The sequence below is a fragment of the Eublepharis macularius genome, chromosome 2 (genome assembly GCF_028583425.1).
Source record: "Eublepharis macularius isolate TG4126 chromosome 2, MPM_Emac_v1.0, whole genome shotgun sequence".
In the NCBI taxonomy this organism is placed as follows: Eukaryota; Metazoa; Chordata; class Lepidosauria; order Squamata; family Eublepharidae; genus Eublepharis; species Eublepharis macularius.
Window position 1 is genome coordinate 168,458,384 of NC_072791.1, and position 27,410 is coordinate 168,485,793.

At 41.3% G+C, this 27,410-nt stretch overlaps 2 protein-coding genes across 5 annotated transcripts in view; both read left to right on the forward strand.

The window, feature by feature from the left end:
• Positions 1–10,451, forward strand: part of LOC129323748 (protein mono-ADP-ribosyltransferase PARP14-like) — a 43,116-nt gene extending 32,665 nt beyond the window's left edge. For all 3 annotated transcript variants that reach the window (XM_054970386.1, XM_054970388.1, XM_054970389.1), the window contains 5 exons: positions 902–1,120; positions 1,211–1,813; positions 5,204–5,349; positions 8,070–8,244; positions 10,076–10,451. In XM_054970386.1, coding sequence (XP_054826361.1) covers positions 902–1,120; positions 1,211–1,813; positions 5,204–5,349; positions 8,070–8,244; positions 10,076–10,362 — 1,430 coding nt within the window. In that variant the 3' untranslated portion in view covers positions 10,363–10,451. The remainder of the gene's footprint in view (positions 1–901; positions 1,121–1,210; positions 1,814–5,203; positions 5,350–8,069; positions 8,245–10,075) is intronic.
• A 4,553-nt stretch (positions 10,452–15,004) lies between these two features.
• Positions 15,005–27,410, forward strand: part of LOC129325236 (protein mono-ADP-ribosyltransferase PARP14-like) — a 44,650-nt gene continuing 32,244 nt past the window's right edge. The window contains exons 1-5 of one of the 2 annotated variants that reach the window (XM_054972859.1): positions 15,005–15,227; positions 20,807–20,946; positions 21,039–21,072; positions 23,235–23,495; positions 24,563–24,799. In XM_054972859.1, coding sequence (XP_054828834.1) covers positions 15,038–15,227; positions 20,807–20,946; positions 21,039–21,072; positions 23,235–23,495; positions 24,563–24,799 — 862 coding nt within the window. In that variant the 5' untranslated portion in view covers positions 15,005–15,037. The remainder of the gene's footprint in view (positions 15,228–20,806; positions 20,947–21,038; positions 21,073–23,234; positions 23,496–24,562; positions 24,800–27,410) is intronic. The other variant, XM_054972860.1, reaches the window with a different exon arrangement.

Genomic DNA, 27,410 nt, shown 5'->3' on the forward strand with positions numbered 1-27,410 from the left:
TAAAGTTTAAAGCGCCCCATGCACCACTTGAAGCAAGGATGCAGAGTTTAAAGTTTAAAGCACTTCAGCTGACTGGCAGAGGAGGAGGCTGAGGGTTCCGCGCCGTCCAGCTGAAGCAAGTGGCTAGAACTTATCCCTGCCGCTTATTTCACCTGATGGGAGGGGGAGGAGGGAACCCCCTTGTCCCCCTCCCATCGAGTGAAATAAGCAGCTGGGCGGGAAGTTTGCCATTTTGGAAATCTCTTATTTCTGACTTTTTTCCCTGCTTCGGAAATTCCAAAGTGAGAAAACGGATTTTTTTTTTGTTGCACACCCCTAGTGCAATGAGAATTTGCAGCAGTAGAAATGGGGGTACATTTTGCATTCCGTGATTGATAGTGTAGTACGGTGTCCCCAACCTTTTTGTGTCTGCAGGCACCCTTGGACTTCTGCTACAGTGTGGAGGACGCAATCACAAAATGGTTTCTTTTCACAACAGGCACAGCCACACACAAAATGTAGGGAGTGAGGTCATGCGTAACTCTAATAGTAACTCCAGCACTGCAGGCAGAAGATCTGTTTAGTGAGATGCCTTTTAAATGAATATATTGTTTAAAAATATTTTCTTACATACGCACAGCTTGTCTTTAATGAAGATTCTTGTGCTGTAGCGACAGCTGCTGTTGAAACAACTTCTTAAAAATCTGCACAGCTAATCAGATCTTTAGTCAGAAGCCCTGCTGGGCAAAATCCCCACCTAGTCCTGCCCACTTTCTAAAAAGAGTTGGTGGGCGCCAGGATAGGTGTTGGTGGGAGCACCTTGGCACCCATGGGTGCCATATTGGAGACCCATGGTGTAGGTTACAGGAAGAAATGATTTCATACTTCAGATATTTATATTTTTCTTTTATTATCATTATAGGGAAGGCAGCACGGGATCCAGCTGCAGTGGCTGATGATATGATAGATGCTATAGTGCAATATACAGGCAAAACTTCTGCCCCGGTGGTGAAGACTATTAAAATAATAATTTTCCAGCCACATCTGGAAAACGTGTTTTATACAAGCATGCAGAAAATAGAAGGTGCGGCTAGCAAGCCCGATGTTAAGTCATATAAATCAATTTTCTCCAAAGTAGCAGGTAAGTAGCAGGCTTATGGATTTGGTTCTTTCTTTACTGCTGAGGTACCTAAAAGTGTAAACTTGTCTCTGAATTAATACTTTTTTGCAGAATTCTTTGGTTTCAGCAAACCAGCTACAGAGACTAAGCCTGCATTGCTTTTGGAGAACACTGTAAAGCCAGTCATTTTTCAGATTTGCGGTGACAGCCAGAAAGATGTGGAGAAGACAGAATCTTGGATCAGAGATCTGATTTTAAAGCACCAGAATGAAACCACTGTCTCAGATGAATGGATCTCAAGCTTTGGAGAAAGAGAGTATGAAAAACTAAGAGAACTCCAGACTAAATTGCATGTTGTCATTAAACCAGAAAATGTGACCTCTTCTCCTTCCCTCCGCATTTTTGGTTTAACCAGAGATGTCTTGAGTGCCAGCTTAGAAATCCAACAAGTGATCAAAAGGGTCAGGAAAGCTCAAGAGGAACAGTCCAAGGCTGATCTTCTTAGCAACCTTGTTGAGTGGCGATACGAGGACAATGGCCATTACAAAACCTTTGATAACCTGACAAATATGCATATAGAATGTGCATTGCAAAACAATAGCATGCATGAAGTAACCATAATGGACAAACACTACAGAGTAGACCCAGCTAAGCAGTGGGCAATAGGTGACCAAGGAAGACGCATTAATATTAGGCGAATCTCCAAAACAGAAGGTACGTTCTTTAAGCTTGTATATGCCACTTGGCTTTGTCGTCTCTCGTCTCCCATGCATTTCTAAAGTGTCTACTTGTTGGCAAACCAATCCAATTTCAAAGTCATTCCTCTGGAGCAAGTACACCATTACCTGTTGTAGCTGATATCCTCCTATCTGTGCACATTTTCTTTTTTCATTATAGCATTTTGTTGGATAATTTTGAAATTAAGATTCTGCTATAAGAACTGTAACAACTGTATGTTGTTACGTAGGCAGACTTAAGGCACACACAAGTGGTTTGCTCAAGGCCACTCAATGAAACGATTACCGAAGTGGGATTTGAACCAGCTCTCAGCCCAACTCTTCACAGGATCACACTAGGCTTTTGTTTATTTAGTGATGGTTTTTCTGTCCCTTGTGCCCCTTCTGTGTACACTAGTGGCCAAAACTGTGGAAACCTTTTGGAAAAAGTGTATTTTTGAGGTTCGATGGCTCCTACCACTTTTTTTTTGGAGTAATACCATAAAATTATATATCAATGGAAAGATAATTTAATCAAGAATGTAATGCAATAACTTTTATGAAGGAATTTTTTTTAGAACAGTAGTTATAAAGAAGAAAATTGAAACACATAGAAAAAATGAGTTATACAACAATTCTCACCATGTCAGTTAATACTTAGTTGGGTAACCTTTTGCTTTCATTATGGCCTTACAACACCTTCCCATGGAGTGAACCAAGTTTTTTAGTTCTGCAGCTGTTATAATGTGAAACCACGATTGAGTTATTGCTTCTATCAATTGTGGTTTATTGCTGGGTTGCTTCTCACTAACTAGTTTCTTTAGTCGGCTCCATAGATTTTCGATGGGGTTAAGGTCTGGGCTATTCCCAGGCTATTCCAACAGTGGAATATGATTATCTTGAAACCACTTTTTGCACACAGCAGCAACATGACATGGAGCTGAATCTTGTTGAAATATAAATGCTTCATTATCTTGAAAAAGATCACGTGTGGAAGGCTTCAGTTTGGACTCATTTATGTATTTGGGGGCATTTATATTGCCATTTATCACGCAAATTCTGCCCATACCTTTTGATGTCATACAACCCCATATCATAACACTAACTGGGTGTTTCACGGTAGGTGTAATGCAATCAGGATGCAAATCTTCTCCGATTCTTCTCACGTATTTTATGTCATCACTGCCAAACGGAGATTTTGGTCTCATCACTCCAAATAACACTGACCCATTGTTCTGCTGTCCAGTTAACATGGGTTTTAGCCCAGTTTAATCTTTTCAACCTTTGTTTGAGAGAGAGTGATTTTTTTCATGGAATTCTAGCATTAAGACCAAATTCCTCCAGTCTGCACCGAACAGTCCTTGCACTCAACTTCACATTGAATTGTGCCATTTTGTTCTGTATGATTTTCTTCTGTCACCTAAGCTCAGTGTCTCAATTCTTCTATCATCCCTTGCTTGTGTGCACCTTTTCCTGCCTTTACCAGTCTGGTTTTGTAGTGACTGACAGCGGAACTACAAGTGACGAAAGGCACAGATTGGACACTTGTCAGCTTCCCTCAAGTTTTGATGGGAAATGTAGGCATCCTACTCTTGCAGCTTGGCTCTGTGACTGCTGTCCAATGGACTTTTCAACTGTCACTTGTCCAACATTCTGCCAAGCTGCCTACATTTCCCATCAAAACTTGAGGGAAGCTGACAAGTGTCCAATCTGTGCCTTTTGTCACTTGTAGTTCTGCTCTGAGTTGCCTTATACCACTTCAGAAATTTAGAAATGCCACCTTTGGTTAAGTTTCCACCAATTTTTCTTCTACTTTCTTCATAACTGTAGCCTTGTTCACTTAATAGTACTATTTTAAATCGCTTTCTGGGTGACCAGTCAACTCTTTGTGCCATTTCTTTAGTTTTATTACATTTTACAAGCTCACAAAATGAAAGAACACGAAACAAACCAACTTGATAGCAATCACATAACACACTGACAAATGACCTCCTCTCAGCTCCAATACATGACATCAATAGCTGGATCCTACTGTGACCTGATTGGCTCATTGCCAAAACAAGATGACACCTGATTGGCTCTCTAAAGACTCATGCTTATTGGCTACATTCAAATGAAGGAAAGCTACTTCATATCAATTTAAGCAAGTTGTGCTTCCTTTTCCTGGTTATTTGGCTATAACATTTGATTGAATACAGATAATTGAACAAACTTTGTCGCATTACATTCTTGATTAAATTATCTTTCCATTGATATATAATTTCATGGTATTACTCTAAAACAAAATTGGTACTGAATCAGACCATTGGTCCATCATGCTCAGTATTGACACTATAGGCTCTCAGTCTTTCACATCACCAACTATCTGATTCTTCTAACTGGAGATGCCAGGGATTGAACCTGGGGTGTTTTGCACTCCAAGCAGCTGTTCTACCACTGAGCTGTGCCCCCTCCCCTGCAATCCTTTGTATTTTCAATGAACTATACTTCTCTTCTGTGAGGTTCAGTTTGCTGTAGCTTAACCAATTTCCAGCACTGAGACATGCCTATTACAGGCTGAAGCAGAAAGTTGGTTACTGAGATTGTCCTGGGCAGGTATGTGTTACAGTGCTGAGTTTGCTAACAGCTCTGAAGGCACAGCTGTATGTGGTGCTGTTGGTAAAGCCTCAGCAAATGGTCAACTGTGGTGCAGTATTTAGTGGTCAAGCTACCTACCACTTTACCCAAGATTTCTCACTGTTTGTTGCACAGAAGGAGCCATCTGAAACACTGGCTATATCGATGGTTGTTGTGGGTTTTCCAGGCTGTATTGCTGTGGTCTTGGCATTGTAGTTCCTGACGTTTCGCCAGCAGCTGTGGCTGGCATCTTCAGAGGTGTAGCACCAAAAGGCAGAGATCTCTCAGTGGCTATATCCTTCAGTGACCTGACTAACAGTTCTGAGCAATAATATCCATAAGCTCAAGAGATACCATCTTGCAGAGTCTAAAGCTCATATCTTAAAAGAATAAGCCTTTGACTTCTTAACATAGAGAGTTTTCACTCCTTTGAAAGCACAATGAACTACTTGTGCTTCAGCAGGCGCCAGAAAGGTGAACATTTTAATTGCACTGGTGCTTAATTAGCCCAAATCTCTTGCCTATTTTTAGCAAGAGGTTTCTACAGATTCATTCACATTTCTAGCTCTACCATCACCACAAGCCTGTTTGGAGGTATGAGATGAGTAACAAAAAGCTAAAATCGGATGCTTGTCCATTTTTAAATTGAAAGTCACTCCTGCTGTTGGATTAACTCCAGTCGTTTAAGTTAAGCTTGGAAAAAAGGGTCTTGAAAGTTTCCCATCAGGCTAACCATAGAATACATAATATTAGTACCATTGTTATTACACAGATAAATCTCCAATTGCACTTCCTGAAGAGTGGGTGGACATGCAGCAAAAACGTGTCATTGCAGTGGAGCTAAATCCAGGCATGCAGGAATATCAGGATGTCCAGCAGATGTTTAACAAGACATGCCAGTCATTCACAATTGAAAAGGTAAAAAAAACCCCCAAAACACTATCTTTCTGCCTCGTAAGATCACTTGTTTTCTTTTTACCTTCCTATTCATGTAGTTGAGACATTTGGTTTTTAAAATTTTTATTAAAGTTTAACCAACAGCCAATTAAACTCATAAACAATAACCGAGTGCAATTAGATCTTCATATATAGTCACCATTATCGTTCATAAACATGAATAGTACATTACTGTATCAATTTTTTATTTATTTATATATATATATATATATATATATCCCCTTAGCATTGTGAGTCTAGATTATCTTGTGCTTAGAAGAAGCTATACATCTGTTCGATATAAATTTTTGTGTTTTTTCAAAATTCCAGTTTCAAAAATTTTGATATGACGTTATTGTACTTTATGAATCTTTGGTAGAAAGATAGTCTATAAATGGCTGCCACTTTAGTTGAAACATTTGTGATAAAGCAGATAGTAGCAGGCATCAACCCACATTTCCAAAGATCTGGCTAGTAATTCTTGTCAAGCAGACGCTGGAGTTCATGGGAGAAATTAAACTTATTTGTGTAGTTCCCTTCTGCACAGGCAGAACTATTGCGGAAACCTGTTGGACAACTTCCTCCAGTCAAACCTACGAGAGGCTTCGGGGAGATATGGATAGAACCTAACAAACAAAATCTCCCCCTCAATTAGAAAGTTGTACAGTCTTTGAATAATAAATTTCTCTTATTAAGTGCATAAAATGTACGAAATGCTCAGTGCATATAATAAATATAGTTCAATAAATACATTCAATAAATAGAGTTAAATCTGTCCCTTCTTGAAAAATGTATACAATAAATATTCAGCTCAGAAAAGACAATGCATCAATAGGTCATATAACAATAATTCACTCATAAGAAGTCCTCAGTATATTCCGTGCATATAAAGCTGGAATACTTGTCAACTAGAATAACTTCTCCTGACTTGTAAACATTGATATCTGTCAGTTGAAAGAGGTACTTCTGGTGTGTGAATCAAACTTGCAGTGAAATTATTGCTGCCCTTGATAAAGTTCCATTGAGTGAAACAAGTGCAGCTAGTTGTTTGTTGGGTGGAGCCTTGATGGTGGATGCCCCACAAAAAAGATGAAACTTTACTAAACAGCACAAGATGTTAAAAGACAAGTGGAAGTAATGTTATGTTGGCTGACTCTATCTGCAACACTAGAATTCAAGGCAACCATGGCAGTTCTTCTAGACAGAGGCTTCTTTGAAATCAACAAATTGTCAATTAGAAGGCATGGTCCCCGGTTCTCAGCTGCCTAATCTCAGGAGGCTGAGGCACCTGAAGCAGGGCCTTCAAAGATAATAGTAGCGGTTGGGTAGGTTCATAAGAGAGTATTTTGGTCCCAAACCCTCTAGGGATTTAATGGTCAACACCAGCACCTTGAACTGTGCCCAGAAACAAACTGTGAGCCAATGTAGATGGGCCAAGACTGGAGTAATATGGTCCAAATCTCTGGATGACCTCACCCAGTAGTTTCATGTAGTTGTTAAAGAACATAGGAGATAAGATGGAACCTTGCAGGACCTCACAGGCCTACGGTGAAGGGGATAAGCAGCAGTCCTCCAACACCACCTTCTGAAGCCTACCCTCCAGGTAGGTCTGGAACCACCACAGAACAGTGCCTCCCAATCCCAACCCAGAAGGGCAGTCCAGAAGGATACCATGATCAATGGTATTGAAACCAGTTGAAAGGTCCAGGAGAATCAGTCAAATTCCCTCTGTCCATCTTCCAGAACTGGTCATCTACCAGGATGACAAATTCTGTTTCAGTCCCATAACCAGGCCTAACTGGAAAAGATCTAAACAATTGGCCTTATCCTGGAAAGGTGGAAGTTGTCCAGCAACCACCTGTTGAATCAGCTTGCTCAAGAATACAACATTTGAGACTAGTAGATAATTACTGAGATCTCCTGGGCCCAGCATCTTTTGGAGTGGGCTCACCACTTCCTCTCTTAAGGAGGCATTAACTGCTTCTCAGACCTAGTCAACCACATGCCCTCACCAGCAGGTTTAAGTAGCTATGAAGGGCAAGGCAAGTGGTGGGCCTCAAACCTCGAATGATCCTGTCCATATCCTCAGACTGAATGAACTGTAAAGTATCCCAAACAAATGGACAGGTCAGCAGCCTGGCAGGATCTGAACCCGTCACTGCTAATGTAGAGACAAAGTTGGAGTGAATACAAAAGATTATATTTGCAAAGTGCTGAGCAAAATGACAGAATTTTTTTTAAAAAATTCTGAACTGGTTTAGGGAAAAGAGTCATTTGCTATCAGTTAGATGGCTGCTCAGCTTGTATTGATGGTCTAGTGTACTTGGTTTCTGCACCTTCACTGGTGCAGTTTTTTGACAAGTACTGCATTGGACACCAGGTAAGCTTGCAGTGCAATACTATCTTACATATTCAGTGCTCTGCTCTGGATTGCTACTTGGGTGTTTCTAGAATACTTTACAGGTGTCTCCTTCACTGATGCAAGTTGTACTGATCCAAATGGAATATAAAGATCAGCACAAAAAGCAGCAGCAGTTTCAATTACTTTCATGCGTTGATACTTACTGTCACTGGAAAAAAGCAGGGATTGTTGGGCTGAAGCACCCAAGGAACCAAATCTGTGACTTTCTGGTTATTTTTTAATGTTCTTTCCAAAAAAATGGAATGGCTTGTTATCAATATCCCATTTCACTCATTTGCAGATTGAGAGGATCCAAAATCCGTACTATTGGCAGGCATATCAAATAAAAAAACAGGAGATGGATGCCAAAAATGGCACTACAAATAATGAGAAGCGCCTGTTTCACGGAACAGCAAGTTCATCATTGACTCTCATCAATAACTCTGGGTTTAATCGGAGTTATGCTGGAATCCATGGTAAGATGATAATCAAGGTAGAATGGGCATGTGGTTTGTGGGGTGAACTTTCTTCACATGCTGTATTCACTAAATGCAGACAAAAGGCTTTAAGATCATCACCTGAAACACACACAACCCTTTTAAAAGTAAAACCTGGTCTGATGAGTTCTACAGAACTCAAAAGATTGCATGTTATTTTGTTTTGTCTTAAAAATGATTACTTGGCTTCCTCAACCTCTCTCTTTTTAAGAGAACACCTAAAAAGATGGAGCATGTTTGCAAATTATGAATCCTACAGGTACTGATGAGGCTATCTGGATTAGATGCCCCTCTGTATTTACTCAGTGCAGCGAGGATGCATGCTGCAGTTGTTGAAACTGAATCCCCAGCAGTCCTGATAGATACTTGTAAGGATAAATATTCTGCCTTCAACATCTGGAGTCAAGCGGAAAGAGTGGCTGGCTGCTTCTCAGCCTATTTGTGAGGACTTGTGCTTCTCAAGGAATCTTGATGGTTGAGCATTCTAGGGCTCTTATTTTCCTTCTTTACTAACATCTTTATCGGTTGAGTTGTCTGTTTACAAAAAGAGAAAATATTTAAGGATATAAGTATGTGGAGTCCAGCACCCATATATGGGATACTATACAGAAGGGGGAAAAAACAGTTGAATCAAACAAATGTTTGGGTCAGTAAAAATGATTTGACACCCAACGTTGCTGGCTGCCAGTGGTGACTCTCTGCCTCTCCTGTGTCTCACATTGACCAGAGCTTTCAGTGTAGAAGCCTCAGCTAAGAGCATGTCTGCCATGTTTTGCATTTTACATGTAATCAAGACCTAAAAGTTGGCTGAGACTCAAAATTACTATTGAATTTTGGTTTACATATGAAAAACTAACTGCTGCTCCCTGGAATAGCCTTAGTTTACAGCTTGGAAGGCTCTGCAATAATACAAATTGATTATGGTTATTTAGTTTCAGCTAAGGTTTGCACATGCTCCAAAACCCATCAGTTACTTGGCTGACCAAGTTAGTCTTTGTTGCCCATTATTAGAATATGTGGCAATATGCCAGCAATGCAAGGTTCCTATGCATACGTGACTGCAGATTTTATTGTTTATTTTCTGAGATGGAAGATAATTGCTCTTTTGAAGTTGCATACAGATAAAATGCCAGGACTTTCCCCCGCCCCTGATTATTCTGCAGTGCCTGAATGCTGATTTAACATGTATGTAATATTGTTTAAGAATCTGAATTGCTTGCAGAAGTCAAATTTGAAGGCAGAAAAGCAGTCTTCTGAGTTCGGGGTATATATGGGGCTTTCTGAGGGGAGAATGGCCACTTCCCTACCTTCTTCCCTAAGATGTTTCAGAAGCTAGAAACAATGCTTTGACAAAGGCAAAGAACTCCCTCTTTCGACAATACAACTCCCTCTTTGTTCTTCAGAACTCAGGAGAGGGAATTGAGCACAAATACTGGCTGCCAGCTAAGGCAAAACTTTACACACCTCTGGTCTGGGCCATGTTTGAACTTCTGTCTGCTAATGTAAGGAAGGCCAATAAAAGAAGGGTTCCATGTCTACAGGCATATAAATTAAAAAATGGAAATGGAAATTAGGATGAATCTCAGAATGTATACCCTTAGACTAATTCTGTCCATCTCCAAGCAAATCCCTTTTAAAAATCCCTTTAAAATGAAGTCTTGGGTAAATTGGCAGTGCCTATTAGTGGTAAAGGGACAGCGTTTATATGAAGAAACAGTCTGCTCAATTTGATTATGCTAGAAATTGACACATGATGTTGTTCCGTCCCTTGAAGACTAATTGGTGGTTAAACTTTCTTTTGTTTTTGTAGCTGCATCATATGGGAATGGAACTTACTTTGCTGTTAAGGCCAGCTATTCTGCCCAGGATATCTATTCGAAACCAGATGCAAATGGGAAGAAATACATGTACCTTGCTAGAGTGCTTGTTGGAGAATATTGTGTTGGATCAGCAGGTTTAGTTGTTCCAAAAGCAAAAAGTGGGACAGATCCTACAAATCTGTTTGACAGTGTGACTGATAATATGAGACATCCTTCTATGTTTGTCATTTTCAATGATATTCAGGCTTATCCAGAGTACCTCATTACTTTTAAGTAATAAAATGTCCTTTTATCCTAGCCATCCCCCTGCTTTATATTGATATTATGTTATATATTTATTCACTAATAAATGAACAAATTCATGTGTGTAAATGTGAATGTACAGTAGAGCAGGATCAAAGTGAGATCTCTCACCAATTTTTTTAAAAAACCCTCTTTGCATGTGCTAATACTACTGCTTTGTTTGATTTTAAACATCCGTTGTACACAAGAAAGTAAAATCCCTTCCTTACACAATGGTTTTTCTTTGTGCCACACAGAGAGATACGGTTTTTTAAAAAATTACTTGGGGAGCAATCCTAAGCAGATCTACTGAAGTAAGTACCACTTTATTGAGTGGGACTTGTTTCCTGCAAAGTGCTGTTAGGATTGCAGTCTTGGGTTACCACGGCACATGAGACTGTGGGTAACTTCTCACGTGGCCAGGAATAGGCTTTAATAACAGGGCAGAATAGACAGTAAAATGGGCCCAAATGTAAGAACCACTCGTGGAACAAAAACAAGCATGCAAGTGCCTTGATGTGACCTCAGGAATGGACATGGTCAAATTGCTAAAATCCTACTGCTTCCTCTTCATTTTTATGAGTAAAAGGAAAAGAATACTCATTGTAAAGGGATCTGAGTCAGTATTATTCTTCATTTTGTGTGTAAATTCTTTCTTACAAGCTGCTACATAGGGAAGAGAAAACAGTTGTGGGGAGACAGGCATTCTGGCCAAATTTTGAAGAAAAATTTAGTTTTGAAGCCCAGGACTTTGGATGGTACTGTTTTCAGAAACGTGACCTATTTCAGAGAAAGTTCCAGTTAGCCAGGCAGATTAGCATGGCCTCCCAATATGGATGAGACAAGAGTGCCAAGATGATGGATTTCTCTAAGAATTGGGGCACATGAGGAAAAGCTGAGCCTGTGTGGAAGAAAGAGACTCCGTTTGAACTGCAAGCAACTCTTCATATAAGAAAAGTCACAGACCACCTATAAATTGGCTTCCAAGGAACTACCTGATTTGACAACTCTTCCCACAGAGAAGGACACTGTTCATATTTGTAGTCACTCTCATGCTAAGAGATAACAAGCAGGCCTTCAGTTATCAAGCTGGCCTTTAATTCACCTCTCTGAACAAGCCCTGGGAAAGCACAGATCCTCATGGATTCTGAGTTTTTACATGGAGTTACCCAAAACTCACCATATAATCTGTTATCAAGTCCACAGAGTGGACCACAAAAATCATGCATCCACTGCTATGTGGCACTGTTATATCACAAAAATATGGTTCCAAGGCATGGATCCTCTGGATTTTTACATGGGGCCACCCAAAACACACCATAAATCCAATATCATTTCCATAGCCACAGACTGGACCACAAAAATCACGCCTCAAGTGGTTGGTAGGGATGTCACAGCTCAAAAACATGGTTCTAAGATATGGATCCTAGGATTTTTATTTGGGGCCATTCAAAATGCACCATTCAATCACATATGCCCATGGCCACAGATCAAACAAATATCAGACATCCTCTGATTTGTGGTGCCGCCACAGAGGAGTAATATGGATCCAACACATGGATCTTCATGGATCCTCAAAAATTTTACATGAGCTCACCCCAAACTCATTATACAATCATGTATCGCATTCCTAGCCACAGATTGAACCACAGAAATCAAGGATCTGCCACTTCAGGGTGCTCCACAGCACAAATAGATGAAATACTATAAATGTTCAGCATTCCTCATATTTGGGTCCCATTCACTATTTGGATCCATTTTTTCTTGAAATCCTAAATACATTTGACAGTTGTTCCCTATGGGGGAAACTAACAGGGGGGGGGGGTTGAAAAGGAGTCCTTTTTAAAGCAAACTCTACTAAAATTGCAGGGACTCTTGTTCTTCTTGTCCACTAAAGACTCCCCAAGTTTCAGAAAGATTGGACCCAGGAGCCCAATTCTATAGACCCCTGAACAAGCTGCCCCCAACCACTCTCTATTGTTTCCTATGAGGCACATTCCAAGGCTTTCCAGGGCAAAGATACCTTAACCAAACACACTGGGGCAACCCCTTGCCAAAAGCCAGTCCCAATAGAAGCTAAACCAAGAAAGTCCAACAGAACCAATGCCAAATCAGAGAATCTCACCAGAACAAACTGAAGCAAGGGACCCTGTTGTAAACCCAATATAACAACAACAACAACATTCAATTTATATACCGCCCTTCCGGACAACTTAATGCCCACTCAGAGCGGTTTACAAAGTATGTTATTATCCCCGCAACAAACACCCTGTGAGGTGGGTGGGGCTGAGAGAGCTCCAGCGAGCTGTGACTAGCCCAAGGTCACCCAGCTGGCTTCAAGTGGAGGAGTGGGGAATCAAACCCAGCTCTCTAATCTCCTCTTTCCATTGTTTTTGTTTGTTTGTTTTATGGGTGGGAGAGATTGGAAACCAAGTGTTTCTGATCCCCTCCCATGGCTCCACCTTGTTCTGAGCTGTACAGAGCCCTGTTTAACCTTTCTCAGCTTGCCCTCTCCTGAAACCTGCAGGCACCCAAGGAAGAGAGTTGCAGTATCACATGCATCAATCCCAGATTCAGAAGGCAGCCAGCTGCTTGCTGCCTCCCGGTTTGTGAGGCCTCAGTCAAGCTTCACCGTGCCTGCAGACCACGCCGCTGAGGTTCTTCCTCAAACTCCCCAATCTCAAAGAATGTCTCAATCCAGACCTGAGGACTCTACACAGACTTGGCCCTGCCCTGAGCAGTGAACAAAACCACACCCACTGTCTCACTAGTCACTTTCCACTGATACAATTGGAAACTGGGCTGTGGATTATGCTACCCTTGTGAATCTCTGATTGGTCAATACATTGGTCATAAGAATTGGTCATAATAATCCATTGATCAAACTTATCAATCTTTCCTTAACATGCTTCACTCTCTTCCTGTAATTCTGCTTTGAGCAATCATGGGCTTTAGGCCCAGAAAAGATCCTGTGTCACTTAAGAAGAATGGGAGGAAAGCCCCTTCTAGTTTGAATGTAGGAAGTAACTTGGCTGAGGTCCAGAAAGATAAGCAACAAGAAGACTAACAGCGAACTCCTCAGCAGAGTTACTAATGGGCTTCGACTGGAGTAACTCTGATGATTTCGCTACAAGATTGATTAAAGAGGGAACTGGAATGGTAGTAAGTTCAGTAAGGCTTTTGTTTTATTTTTCTATTAACAATAGAGGAAGCAAGCAGCAGGGAGCTGATCTTGGTGGGCTCTCTCCCTTTTGCCTTAATGGACCAGCCATCCCTACTTGGTTGGTTCTATTTAAATTTATAAAAATGTGCCTTTTTCCTAATGGCAATAACAGTTTGGAATAGTAGATGCATATTTTACATTTTCTCTGTGCCCCTCAGATTTGCACACAGAGACAAGTGCCTCTCTTGCCTTGCCCTAGTTACAGCCCTGGCTGTGTTGATATGTTATAAACCTGCCTATGAGTGTTTTTTCTTTGGTACATACTGTGTAAAACCTAATGTCCCTCTCCACTTGGTCAAGTGTTACTCTTTACCTCAGCTGTATTTTTTTTAAAAAACTTTCTTTTCACTTTTAAAGGAATCCCTCTTTGTGCTTGCCAGACTACCTCAGTCATCAATCCCAACTTGGGTTGGTTTATAATCAAATCCTGTCCCTTGAACCAGTTTTCTTTTTTGATATCATGCTATGAACCCCTCTGCAGTTGAAAGTAGGTGGGGAACTGTGACAGAGAGGAAAATCCTGTGGGGTGGTCTTTAGCTCACAAGAAAACTATCACAATGGCATATTCATTCATTTTATTTATATCCTTCCTTATCACCTTAGATTCAAGATGGCTAGCAATAAGACCAAGCTAAAAGTACACAAAAGAGCACAGTACAATTAACAAGATTTTTAAAAAATCATAGATTAAAAACACACACAATGTAAAAATATGTAGACTACTCATTCAAGAGCACACAATTTTTTTAAATGCACAAAATCAAAAGTCACAAAAAATTAAAAAGACCAGTGAAATCACTAAGTGACAAAGGGCAGGAGGTAGAGTGGAAGGAACACACAGATCTGAGAACAGAGAAATAAAGTTGCTCTGGAATGAAAGGAGCAGTTAGGAAAGTAAGTTTAGAAACTACACGGGATTATGGAGAAGAGGCCAAAGCAAACCAACGAAAAACGAACTCCGTAAAACTAAGTGAAAAGGCAACAAAACGTCTAATGAAGTTTAAGTAAGTTAAACCAAATACATGTGCTTAACCGTCGTTGGGATCTGACCTCGCTTTGCCTCTCCAGGAGAGAGCAGGACAGCTCAAGGAATATATCCGTTTTCATAAGCATTTGCTGGGTGGGTCAACAACCTTTCCATCCCTGCTATCCCTTTAAGGTGCACACACACTCAAGCAGCAAACGACGCTTTTTACTCTTGCCGAAGGGCAGGCCGCTGGTGGGAAACCCGGGGACCTGCCGGGTAAAGAGAATCGAAACCTAAAGCCAGCTTGCCTCCGGGCTCAGTTTCTGCGATTTGATCAGATATCCGCAAGTCTCAGTCAGCAAAGTTTTTCACTCTTGTGAAGGACAAACAGCGGCTGGGAAATTTCGGGAACCGCCTTGTGGAGGAAAGCGAAAGCGAAAGCCAGCTTGGCCCTGCGCTCAGTTCCTGCGGTTCGGCGCCATGGAAGGGGGACGAAAGCTGTGGCCCTTTGCCGTGCTGGTGCAGGGGGACTGGGGAGCTGCGGGCCCTCCCAAGAGCGTGACAAACAAACTTCAGCGCTACTTCCAGAGCAAGAAGAGGTCAGGCGGGGGCGAATGCGAGCTGCAGCTGCTCTCCGGCCAGGTCTTAGTTTGCTTCGCTCGGGAGGAAGGTAGGAGAAGTGCCTGTCTCGTGCGGGGTCTTTGCGCAGCCGGAGAATAGTGCCTTCGGTGACGGAGGCTCTGGAACTGGGGTTGGAGGAGACGAACAAGGCGGCGTTTGTCCCGCGGAGCGCCCAGAAAACCGGGAAGGAGAGCCTGGGGTGGTGGTCGCCATCTCCTCCAAGGGCCCACCCAGCGAGATTAGGCTGCCTTAGGCACGTCTTCCAGGCGGGGCTGGAATGATCACCGTTACATATCCATGTTGTGAAAAGCCGAGTTCGCTGGATTTCCGTTTCATTTTTTTTTTAACGTAGAAAGTCCCTCTGAGAGTATAAGGGACACACGTTACTAGAAAGCAGGTTTTGCAAAGCCCACTCCGGAAGATGATTCTTAGTGTTAGTACAGTACAAGAAGGAAACCCTTTTGTGTCAGGGGAGGGGGTACCTCACCCCTCTCCACTAGTTCCTCTTTCCTTTCCCTGAAAGCCCCCATAGCCGCTCCCTTTCCCAGCTTCTTTCTGTTTTTCCAACGCACCAGCCAACCTATTTTGATCGCTACCTCGGCCGCCCCGCCTTCAGCTTTCCCTCTTTGCTGCCCTTAGGCTGCCTCTCCACAGGAAAACAGGCCAAGTTGTGTGGTGCTGGCTGAGCTGGGGCCAGTCACACAACGGGGAACCTCATTTTCTTATGTATCCCGCCCCCACAGTAAGTCCTCTTTACCTCCTCACGCAGGGGTGATTCGGCTGCATGGCAAGTTGACTCGTGGTTACTGCCACGCATGGCTCTATTCCTCCTTCCAGCTAGGATTAGCCATTATGGACAATAGAACACCTCCCCAGCCTAAGGCAAAAGAACTGCACCCAGCCTGCCCAAGCCCCATCCAAGTATGATTACCAACTTCCAGGTGGAGCCTGGAGATCTCTTGGAATTATTTATAACTGCTCTTTTGGAGGGTGAACGTTATGGCATTGTATCTTATGGAGGTCCCTCCTATCTCCAAATCCTTCCCTTCCCAAGCTCTGCCCCCAAATCTCCAGGAGTTTCCCAGCCCAGAGTTGGCAATCTTATGGCTGAGGCAGGATGGTGCCCAGTTTGCCTAAGCCCATGCATGAGGTGAGGTGGAGTGGCAGCTGGTCTGCCCAAGCTCTAGGTGGAAAGGTGCCCAAAGTTGTTATTTGGGTTTTTAAAAATAGATTTCAGATTTTTCTGCACACTTTGGTGGGCATTTTTCAGGTTCATAGAAAAAGTCTGGTTCATGGCTCCAGTCACTGGATTTAAATATCAACATATTTGGCCAAATTGAGAATTAGATATGATTTTCAGTGATCAAATCACTTCATACTTTTTCACTTTATCAGAGTTACCCTTAGAAGGGTTGCAATCCTCCAGGTGGACCCTGGAGATCTCTTGGAATTACAACTGATCTCCAGACAACAGAGATTAATGGCCCTGGAGGAAATGGCTGCTTTGGAAGGTAGACCTTACCTAGTGCATTTGTGCACTTCTAGGTGTTTTTCTGACTTCAGACTTTCTCAAACCTGCTTTGTTCCTGAGTTTTCGGAAAGATTGCAGTAAAACCTGGATAGCTGCTGTGTGGTTGGACAAATTTGGATTTACTGACTTACATAGCAGCCATTTTCCCTGTCTCCCATAGCTTCCATTTCCTCCTCTTGTCTTGCCATGGGGGGGGAGGGTAGAGTATAAACATTGGCACTAGACTATAGTTATAGCAATATACCTTTGTCAGTGTTGTCATTAGCCCCACAATACAGCTGGGGCTGAGAGGAGTGGTTTTCCCAAGGCCACGGGCTGGGCTTACAGTGTGGGAGTTGAACCAGCAGAGTGCTCATTCAAAGCCTAGCCACTTAACCACTATCTTCCAGCAGCTCCCACATTTTGTAACAATAAGTTTAGCGGGTTCTCTGAATTCTCAGCTTTCATTTTTTGAAAAAAATCAGACTGTTCCAATTTGGAGATATAACGAAAAGGGCATGTCTTCATAAGGAAAAGGTCTAGAGTCTTACCTTTTAAAAAAAGAAATGAAAGCTCAAAGTTCAGAAAAACTTACACCTATAATTACAACTGTATATCAATATAAGGATATTCTAGTGCCTATTTTTAAAGCAAAATTGTGAAAGCCCTGTTGGTCCAACAGAGGCTTATGGCTGCCACTAGGGAAGGAGCAGGAAAACTGCAGGGAAACCTGCTGTGTGGAAGACCTGTTGCTGTGTTGTATCTACAGCTGCATCAGCAAAACGAAAACCACAACATCCCTTTCTTTTGCCCAGCTGTTTTGCTACGGAAACATAGTGTAACCTGATTTCCCAAGTTTTGCTGAGCTGGTTATTGTCATCATCATCCATCATCTACATTTCTAACTCGCCCTTCCCGCAAGTGGGCTCAGGGCGCGGTACAACAGTTATAAAAATATAATACAAATATTAAAACAATTCATAAAACTACAGTTCATCATAAAATCAACAAACAGATAACAATTGTCCCAAGATGGGGTCAATTCCAGCAGTGGTTTGAAGAATCCCAGGTTCTTATTAAATGTTTAGGAGACTAGGGAAATTGTGATTAGTCACAATTGTAGCTACTGTGAGTTGTTTTTTTGTCAGGGTGGATAAAAATCAATGATTTTTTTAAAAATTGGATTTTTAAAATTTAAATCGGATTTTTAAAATAAAATGTTTTTTTGAGGAAAAATCTATCTAAAGATAGTTTTCTATTTAAGATACATTATAGTCCAAAGGTTATCATCATGAAATAAGGATTAGTTTTTAATTATGTAGCATGAGGCTGTATGTTCATGCAGTGTTTAAATTTTTTAGTAAATGAATTCTATTACTCCATTCACAATGGGGGATTCTGCATGATCAGTTTTGATCGGACTTTCTGAGCAGTCATGCTGCGGTGGAGTCCTACGAATCCACTTCTTCCTGATTCCACATTAGGCTTTTGTTTCGCATATTTCATCGGCTCAAAGTCCATCGTGCGGAATTTTTGACAGGATAAAAATCGATTCTTCATCGCTTTTTCCGGGGGAAGTGTCGAATGATGCACATCTTCATTCCCCCCCCCCCAAAAAACGTTGCTACACATAAACGTTGCATCAAATAAACATATTGGATAGGCCAGAGCACTTCCCGCCGATATTGTGGAAGAGTATTGGCTATTGACATTTGGAGGGAAAATTGTTACCAATGACCCCGCGTCTATCTTTCCCGCTTTCTTCGTGAGCAGTGTGGTTTAGTGATAGGTGTTGTGTTGAGGACGGTCTCTTTCTCCCTCCATGAAATGCCTAGACCACTAGTTGAACGCTGAAGTCCCTCCATCACACTTTCACTCTACCTCAGAAGCTGTCAGCTGTCAGCGAGCAACAAGTAACAAATTTGGCGTGTTGTAAAATGGACCCGTTATTGGTCAGCTGTTGTCATGTGACACAGGATATGTTTCTGCATAGATTTGTAGAAACGTTGCAACGTTTTTTTACATTTTTTTTTTAAAAGAGGGGAAGGGAAAGGGTAGTGGGTGTAGCTTAGAAAACATGATTGGCCAATCAAATTAAGTTGATTCGAAGGGCGAGAGAAAAGGGCAAGGGTGGGGAGAACATCGGATAAAGAATTCCGCATGATTAAAATCCCTAATCTGCTGCGCATGGACAAATAAGTCGGGGGAAAGCAGGATGGAAAAAAAACGGACAAAATGTGCAGTGACTTCGAATCTGCTGCTAGGATTGCCTTCCCACGTGTGGAAACACAAGAAAAAATCAAGGTCATTTAGAAGCTGAAGCAGGGAAAACCATTCGTGCGGAATCACCCAATGTCAAGCTCTTCCAGAGGTTTCTGTAAGATTATTGGCAGTTTTTCTATCTAGAAGATATTATCACAGATGCTGGGCTTTACATTTCTCAAAACTATGAATTTGTGTCTGAGGAGATCACATGCCTCTTCTTCACAGCAAAAATGTTATAAAAAATATACAGAGTTAAGAAACAGACTTTAATCCCATTGTTCCTTTGCAAATCTGTGTACACAGAATTATCCCCTTATCTCTTAAGTGCTGAGTTTCAAAAAAATTCAATGAATAGAAGATTGTTGGCAGTGGAATAGATCTGCACAAGAAGCTAAGTGTGAGGAGGGAGGGGCAAGCGGTAAAAATAAGTGAAATTTTTTTAGCAGAATTACTCCTCAAAGTCTTTGAATCTTTCTGTGTGGACCGGGCTGATAGTCTTAAGTGTTTTTTAAAGATACTTTGTTTAACCAGGTAAGTTAACAAACATGGATGTTTAAGCAAATACAAGAATACATATGCTATAATGTTATTGTTTTAGTTAAATAAAACTATTTAAATTGTAATTAAGATAATGATTACTTTCCAGTAAAGTACAGCAGAAAAACTGTACAAATATGAATGATTAACCTATTAAACTGGAGATAGTTCACCTTGCAATAATTTCATAATTATTTATCTATGATGTGTTTCTAATAATATATCCTAATCAGTAATTTTTTTGCTGTAGCTGTAAAATTAATCTGAAAAGTTGTTATTCTAAAAATGAAACCTTCATCGGGCTGTAAATATTAAGATCATACCAGCAAGAATGAGTATAAGAAAATCATGATTTAAATCAAATGTACCCTGAAGCTCCCTCACATTAAAAACAATAAATAATTAGAGTGAAAGGTTCTGGCCCAGAAATTCCCAGCTGTTGGATTCCTACATGCAGGGAGTTTTCTGTGTAGGTGAACATGCAAAATGTGTTTCCCTTCTTGCAGTCTGAAGTGGTATAATCTGTTCAATTACTTCAGATCTTTGCTCCCTCATTCTGTTGCATGTAGATCCACTGTGATACAATGGCCAGAGTGTTGGACTAGGTAAGATCTGGGACATCAGATTCCTGCTCAGAAAGGAGACTCACAATGCAATCCTAAGCAAAGGCACACTTTTCTAAGTTCATTGATCGCAATGGATTTAGAATGGTGTAAGTCTTTCTAGGATTGCACGATTAGTGGGTGATCTCAGACCAGTCAGTTTCTCTTAGCCTAACCTACCTCACAGGGTTGTGGTGAGGATAAAGTAATGAGGGGAGAAGCATGTATACCACCCAGAGCTCCTTGGAGGAAAGGTGTAATAAAATAGTATAATACAGTTACATACTAAGCCTCACTAGGGTGAATATGGGGGTAATCCAGTGTACCTGCATATCACCATAATGTTACACTATGCTGGTGTAGTAGAATTGTAATCCGCCCTGAGCCTGCTGGAAATGCAGGGAGGGTGGAATAAAATTTGAAAATAGATAAAAATAAATAAATAAAATCACTGAAAGATAAATTGTAATCTGGGACATGAAAGTTGCTGTATTGTATAGATGTAACTAAGTTCTCAGACAGTTCTTGTGCTTTTAATGACTAGTAGAAAGGCAGCAAAGCTTTTCCCTCAATATTTCACCGCTGAATTTCTTGGTCTTTAGAGTTCCACAAGATTCCCATTTGCTTTTTGCTGCAATAGACTATCATTGCTCTCCTTCTAGATGTATAAACCCTAATCCCTTTCTTGCTTACTCACCCATGCTTCTGTTTCAGACAGGAAGGGAGTTCTATCCCAAAAGATCCATGAGCTTGACTTGGCTGAAAAAGGAAAATTGGTACTGACAGTTATGCCACAAGAAACAGCTGATGCTCCTAGAAAGAGTTTGTCCGGGGAGGAGAGAGTTCCTGAGCAGGTAATAAAGAAATTACCTTTAAAGGAGCCACAGCTCTGAATCATATATTAACCAAGTAATTTATTAATGTGCTGCTATTATTTTGTTTCTAGGCTTCTAAGAAAGAAGATCATCCTGGAGAGAGAGGTATGGTGGTTCACTTGGAATTTTTGGCTCAATGGCAAGATAATTTAGAAAGGCTTGTTGATGGTGTGGAAAGTGAATTTAATGGACTAGACTATTTTTATGTGCCCTTCCTGTCTCTATGCAATCTTACTGCATTTTCAGGTGTCTTTTACTGTATTCTCCCTGAAATTTTGCTGTATTCTTACTTTGCAAAGCAGAGAGAGAGAACACTGGGGTAAAAGTGCCCAGGCAGGTGAGATGTGCAAATGCCAGTCACTGTGAGGAGCTGTTATTTGAAGTTTGGTGAAAGGTTATCCACATATGTATAGTGGCCTAGCTTACTGGTAGTAAGATGCACCTGTAACCACTATGTACTATGCTATACGTAGCTGTAGAATAGGAAAAGAGAAAAGAGGAGAGAAGGATCAACTGCAAGTAGGACAGCCAGAGGGAGTTTACCTTCAAGAAACAGAAATAGTAGGCACTGAACTTTGTTCTAGAAAACAAGGACACAGAGAGAAGGACTTGCGTCCTTTCCCCTAGACCAGCAGGACGCGTCAAGGACACGAAGAGCTCCCAGGTGTCAGAAGGGAGCCTAAGTAGCTTCAAAGGTAGTATTTTGTCTGCAAAGCACAAAGTGTTGCTAATAAAAGAAGATGTTCCTTGACAAGATAATCTTGAGGTGATAAGCAATGACGTCCAGAATTGTTCTTCCAATGTGAACTGGGGGTGGTCACTTGCTTGGACCAATGTAGTCCCAAGGTTGTAACTTATATAACTTATGCTAATTGACCTGAAGGTATAATTTGTTCTGTTGTAGCATTGTAGCTCTGAAGAACTGATCGGTTCGAGGAGACTTTTTTTTCCTGGTAACTGTATTATTATTGCTTATTATTATTATTATTATTTGCTTATAAGCAAATAAAAACGCCTATGTTTATTTCCCTCAGTAGGATGCCTGCATATTCTCCTTCATTAACTGAGCTAAAACAAGATGATGTACAAAATACATCCAACAATGGTCATTTCTTAGAATTAGTGCCCCCAAATCCTATGTATGTGTGAACCCAATCAGCAACCCCTTAAGGACTTTTCCAAAGGAAGTAAAATAAGCAGATTTTTAGTGGTATATCAGTGCTAATCTTTATTTTAACACGTAGTGCTGTATTCTACCCCACAGAACGTGTTGCAGAGCTAATGGCTATTTGACTGTAGGGTGTTAGATTTTTTAAAAAAGCATGTGATCTGCTGTACTGGGAAGGGTAATACACAGTCCAACCCTAAATGGCTTTAAAAGGTGTGGAGAATGGAAAACATGAAATGGCAGAAAAGGTTACTTGGAAGAGAGCGGCAGTCTTGGTTTCTGAGCTTTCACAGGCTCCATGTACATGCTAGCTTAAGTAGGGGAACTCTCAGCTACTAGCCATAGTCACTTATGAGTCGAAAGTAAGGGAGTTTGACCCTGAACAATATCTAGATAACAGAGCACTACATTTCCCAGATGCTGTCTCTTATCCAGGCATCACCATGTGAAACTCATGTATGGTATTGTGAGCTTTTTCTTTGAGAAAGTAGAACACAAGCATAACAAACAGGAGCGCTACCTTTGCCAAACAATCTGGATCCTCTGCAGCACCTGGACATTTTCAATGCAATAAAATAAGTGCTGCAAAGACCCTATTAAAGCCTGAATAATTTTTTTTTAATGCAGCAAAGAGAATCATACATTTGGGGGAGGGTTCGGAAAGTGCTGGAGAGGAGAAATGTGGAAAGACTTGTGGGAATTGGAGGCAGGGGAGATGGATAAGCATGCAAGATACAGACATTGTATCTAACAAAATGCATCCACCTATCTAATCGTTTTTCAGAAGACACTTGTTACAAACTTTCAGTCCATTTTTGTAATCATTGGATGGTTCTGCAAAGATTTGGTTTAATATCTTTCTATTTGGTGAATGATTATGGTTTACTGTGAAGTTAACTCCTTGTTTACCAGTTGGAAACAGGTACAATAATTTTATTATTGCTGGGCTGTTATTTTTGGCTGAAGGATTCTTGCACAATAGGCAAGAGAATACACATTAAATTTAAAAGCTTGACAGAGAATATAATAGCATGCTGATCTGCGTATACTGGCTTAAACCCCAAGTAAATAGATGTCCTTTACATGTCTATTCCATTAGCAGGCCAAAAAGATTTACAAAAAGAGCACCTGACAGCAGCAAGCACATCAACTGGAATAAATACATGCCATGATGATGATATCCCCAACAACCTGCCAGCATCTTCTCTTGTTGTTCTTGAAAATGTCGAAGAATCCATCACGCATGAAACATTGACACTGCTAGTGGAAAATATTACTTGCTTCTCGGGAGAAAATGACTTACAAATTGAATTGATAAGGGAGAGAAAAGCTGCCGTGCTAACCTTTCAGAGAAATAATGGTACAAAATATAAAACTGATGTTACTCAAATATTTCACTTGGAGTCAGTCGCTAGCATGTAATACTTAAAGACATCCCAAATAAGAACCTTTTATGCTGTTCCTATAAAGTGCTGGTGAGGAAAACAGTTCTCAGTAGAAGATTAGATCCTTATTGTGGAAATTGCTTGTTTCGTGCACTTTTCTTTCCAGAAAGTATCCAAAATGCACACTTGTCATATTCCATTCTTGGTTATTATAGATTTGATGCTTAGTCTACAGTTACACACTTCAGATAAAAAGTTTTTCCTTGTTGCTTGGTCTGCTTTGAGGAATTCATTACAGCAATATTCTTGCACAGTCCTTAAATATTCTTAGGCTGTCAACAGTAATATCCTAATGAGAATTCAGTGTGTCCCCTTAGTCTTGTTCATGCATTCTTAATTGTGTGTTCTGTTTATGTGTATGTAAAAGCAGGATCACACCTGCTGGCCCTGCTCTAGGGCATATTAGCATATAACAACATCTGCAGTGAGTCCTTGAATGTGTACAAATCTACGCACATAAGCATTCACTGCAGATGTTCAGCTGTATGCATTTGGAAGTGGAGCCAGCAGGCTCAATTTTGTTCACCTTTATGTGCGAACAAGCATATTCAATTTTGAACACCCAAATAGGTTTATTGTTAACCATTTAAGCAATGCTAGAAAAATACATAACATGCACAACCCTGCAATGAGTGCTTAGGAAAAATTGACAGTGTGATTAGCTGAAATGTTTATAGCAGATAAGATATATAAATATATAAATTTTGATATATACATAATATATCTTGATATATACATAATATAAATCTTGATAGATACATGTTTCATCAAAGGCTGGTCTTACCTAGCATGCTGTTTCTAAGGAGGTTAGGTCATGTAATCCAATGCTACTGATTCTGTTAATATTTCTTTGCCTCTCTCAAAACATCCTGGTTCCTTTTCACTATCTGTTACTGCTCTTTAAAGAGGAAGAAACGTGAGGACTATGGGATCTGTAGAGGAGGAAAAGTCCGTGTAATGCCTTTTTGCTTCGTGTTTTCAGATGCTGCAACATTTCTTCACAGATGTGCCCAGAATGCTAGGTTTATAACATTCAAAATGACTTCCCGGTCTCTTGAATTGACACAAATGATCAAAGTTGAAAATATACCTCCTGAGACTCACAAAGAGTTTATAACTCTTTACTTTGAAAGTGCTAAGCGTGGAGGAGGAGAAGTGTGCAACATTCAAATGTTTCCTGAGGAGGATTCTGCTATCATTACTTTTCGTGACCACCAAGGTAATGTCACTTGTTTTTGCAGATGTCTCTTAAAAATCATGAACTGTTGGGATGGCTTGAAAACAGAAGCTCTACTATCAGTGGAGTTTGTGACTGTCGTTCTGCTTGGTTGTCAGTAAGCCTTATATAGAGCTCTGCTGGATCAAACCAGTGGTCCATCTACAACAACTTGTTTCACACAGGGGCCAACTAGTTGACCTAAAGAGACAACCATCATATTATATAAGCCACATCCTTCCCTTGATGTTGCCTCCCAGTAGAGATGGGCAGAAAACGAACCACGGAACATAATTCCATTTGGAATGGCTGGTTCGTTTTTAGAGAAACGCGTTCCGAGCAGCCACATTTTTAAGGAACAAACGAACTTTCCTACCATTCCGTTTTCCTGGTTTTAGCAGCAACACACATTCATTCCAACACCCAGGCAACGGTGGCAGTCTTCAGGTTGCCCCCAATCTGAGGCCTCCACGTTTGATTGGCAGCTGTCCTTGGCAAGTAGAGAGCTCCCATGCCTGGCCAATCCAGCCAGGGAAAGGGGGGGAGGGTTAGGATCTCTAAGGCAACTGAGGAGATGGGTCTTCAGCAGCCATGGTAACACCAATCTCTTCCTCCAAAACCATGTTAGTCACCTTTTTCTCCCAACCAGAGTGCTCCTGTGTTGTTCTAATGTTGGCTTTTTCTATAAATACGGAAAGCCGTGTGACCTGGCTTCATTTTTCTCCTGAGTGCGTTGTAGAGAGCTTGCTGGCTGCCTGGCTGTTTTGCTAGGAGAGGATCTGTGGCCACTTCTTGGGAAAGCACTAAGAATCCTCTTTTCCTTTTCTTACTGGGGACTGAGGGAGGTTCTTGGAAAAGGGTGCTTTTTTCCCTTTCTTCCCCCACCCCATTCCAATGCTAGCTTTTCACCCACCCCCCTCCCCTGCCTAGTCCTAGACCTTTGAGTGGGACTGTGTTCTTGCTTTTCTAAGTGAGTTTTATTTGCTTTTTCTCTGTTTCTCCCCCTCTGCTTTTTTGAGCTCCAATCTTCTGGTTTGGTTTTTGGGGGTTTGTGCCCCCCCCCTTCCCCAAGGAGCCCTTCTTTTATTTGCTTTTCTTTCTTCCTCTGCTTTTTGGAGGGTCTGTCTTCTGTTTTGTGTGCCCCCCCTCCAAAGGCCTCACTTTTCTGTAGGCTGGCTCCCTGTGTGTGCACTTGTGTAGTGTAGCGCAGTTTTCCTCTTTTCTCCACACTTCTCCAGTGCCCTTTATTTTTATTTGGAGTGCCTCTACAGCCTGCGCCACTGACTGGGTGGTGTTTTGGGGGGCTTGTGCCTCTGGTGAGTTAACTCACAACCACATGGGGCTGTTTGCACTCTGTTTGGACTTGTGTGGTGCAGTGAAGTCTGCCCTCTTTTCTGCACACTCCCCCAGTGCCCTTCACTTTTATTTGGATCGCCTCTCCAGCCAGTGCCACTGCGCTTGTGCCTCTGGTGTGCAGATTCACATCTGCACAGGGTTGCTCAAATGTCTCTGCTGCGCACACCATCAGCGCATGTACTGTTTTATTTTGAGCCCCTTTCCAGCTGGAGACAGTGTCTGGGTGGAGTTGGTTTTGGGGGCTGCCTGCTGACACACAATTGCAAGGAGGGGGCGGCTGCCTACATGACCCACACACCAGCTGTGTGGTTTCCCATAGGGCCATGCAGATGGGCACAGGTGGTGCCGCCAGGTGGCAGCAGAACCCCGAACTCGAACCGGTTTGGGAATAGGGTGCGGTTCAGAAGTTCGTGGTTCTTGTTCCAGCAACATGAGCGAACCTCAAACCAAGTGGTTCGTTTTTTTTCTGTTCCGTGCCCATCTCTACCTCCTAGCACTGGGTTTCAGAGATTTGCTCCATCAGGACATGGAGGAGGTACATGAATTTTAGTTATCATAGCTGGTAGCCATTGATGATCCTGTCCTCTGTAAATCTGTCTAAACCCCTTTTGAAGCTATCTGTGCTTGTGACCATAACTGGCTTTGCTAGCAATGAATTCCACAACTTAATTACCCAAGTTAATCCACAAGATTTTACTGATCACTGCAAGTCCAAAATAATTGTAACAGCACAGTCTGTGACATTCCAAGATAGACATGGGATTGTGTGGTGATCTGGAAGACCTGGATATAAATCCCCGACTCCAGCTACCAAGCTCTCTGGGTGATTCTGGGCCATTCCTTCTCTCAGCCTAATGTTCCTCATGGGATTGTAGTTAGAAGAAAATGAGGAAGAGAGAATTATGTACACCGCTTCAAACTCCTTGGAGGAAGGGAAGGATAATTATAGCATATCACATGCCTAGGAATAATTTGAATGTGCTCGCCAATCATTCTGTTCTGTTCTTCCCAGGAATTGTGATGAGGCCAAACGGCAAATATTTTTTAAATTCCTTGCTTAGTTTCTTTCAGTCTAGATTTGGTCTCATCACTGAATTCACCGAATTCCCACATGGCTTAATTCTTTAAAAATGAAATAAAAAATTCTTTGCTGCAGGGGGTATTACTGCCGTTTCTAGGCAAAATTTTCAAATTGAGTGTCAATTTTATATAACTTTCGCTTAGAAAAACTATAGTAGGACTCAGTGCTTTTACTCTG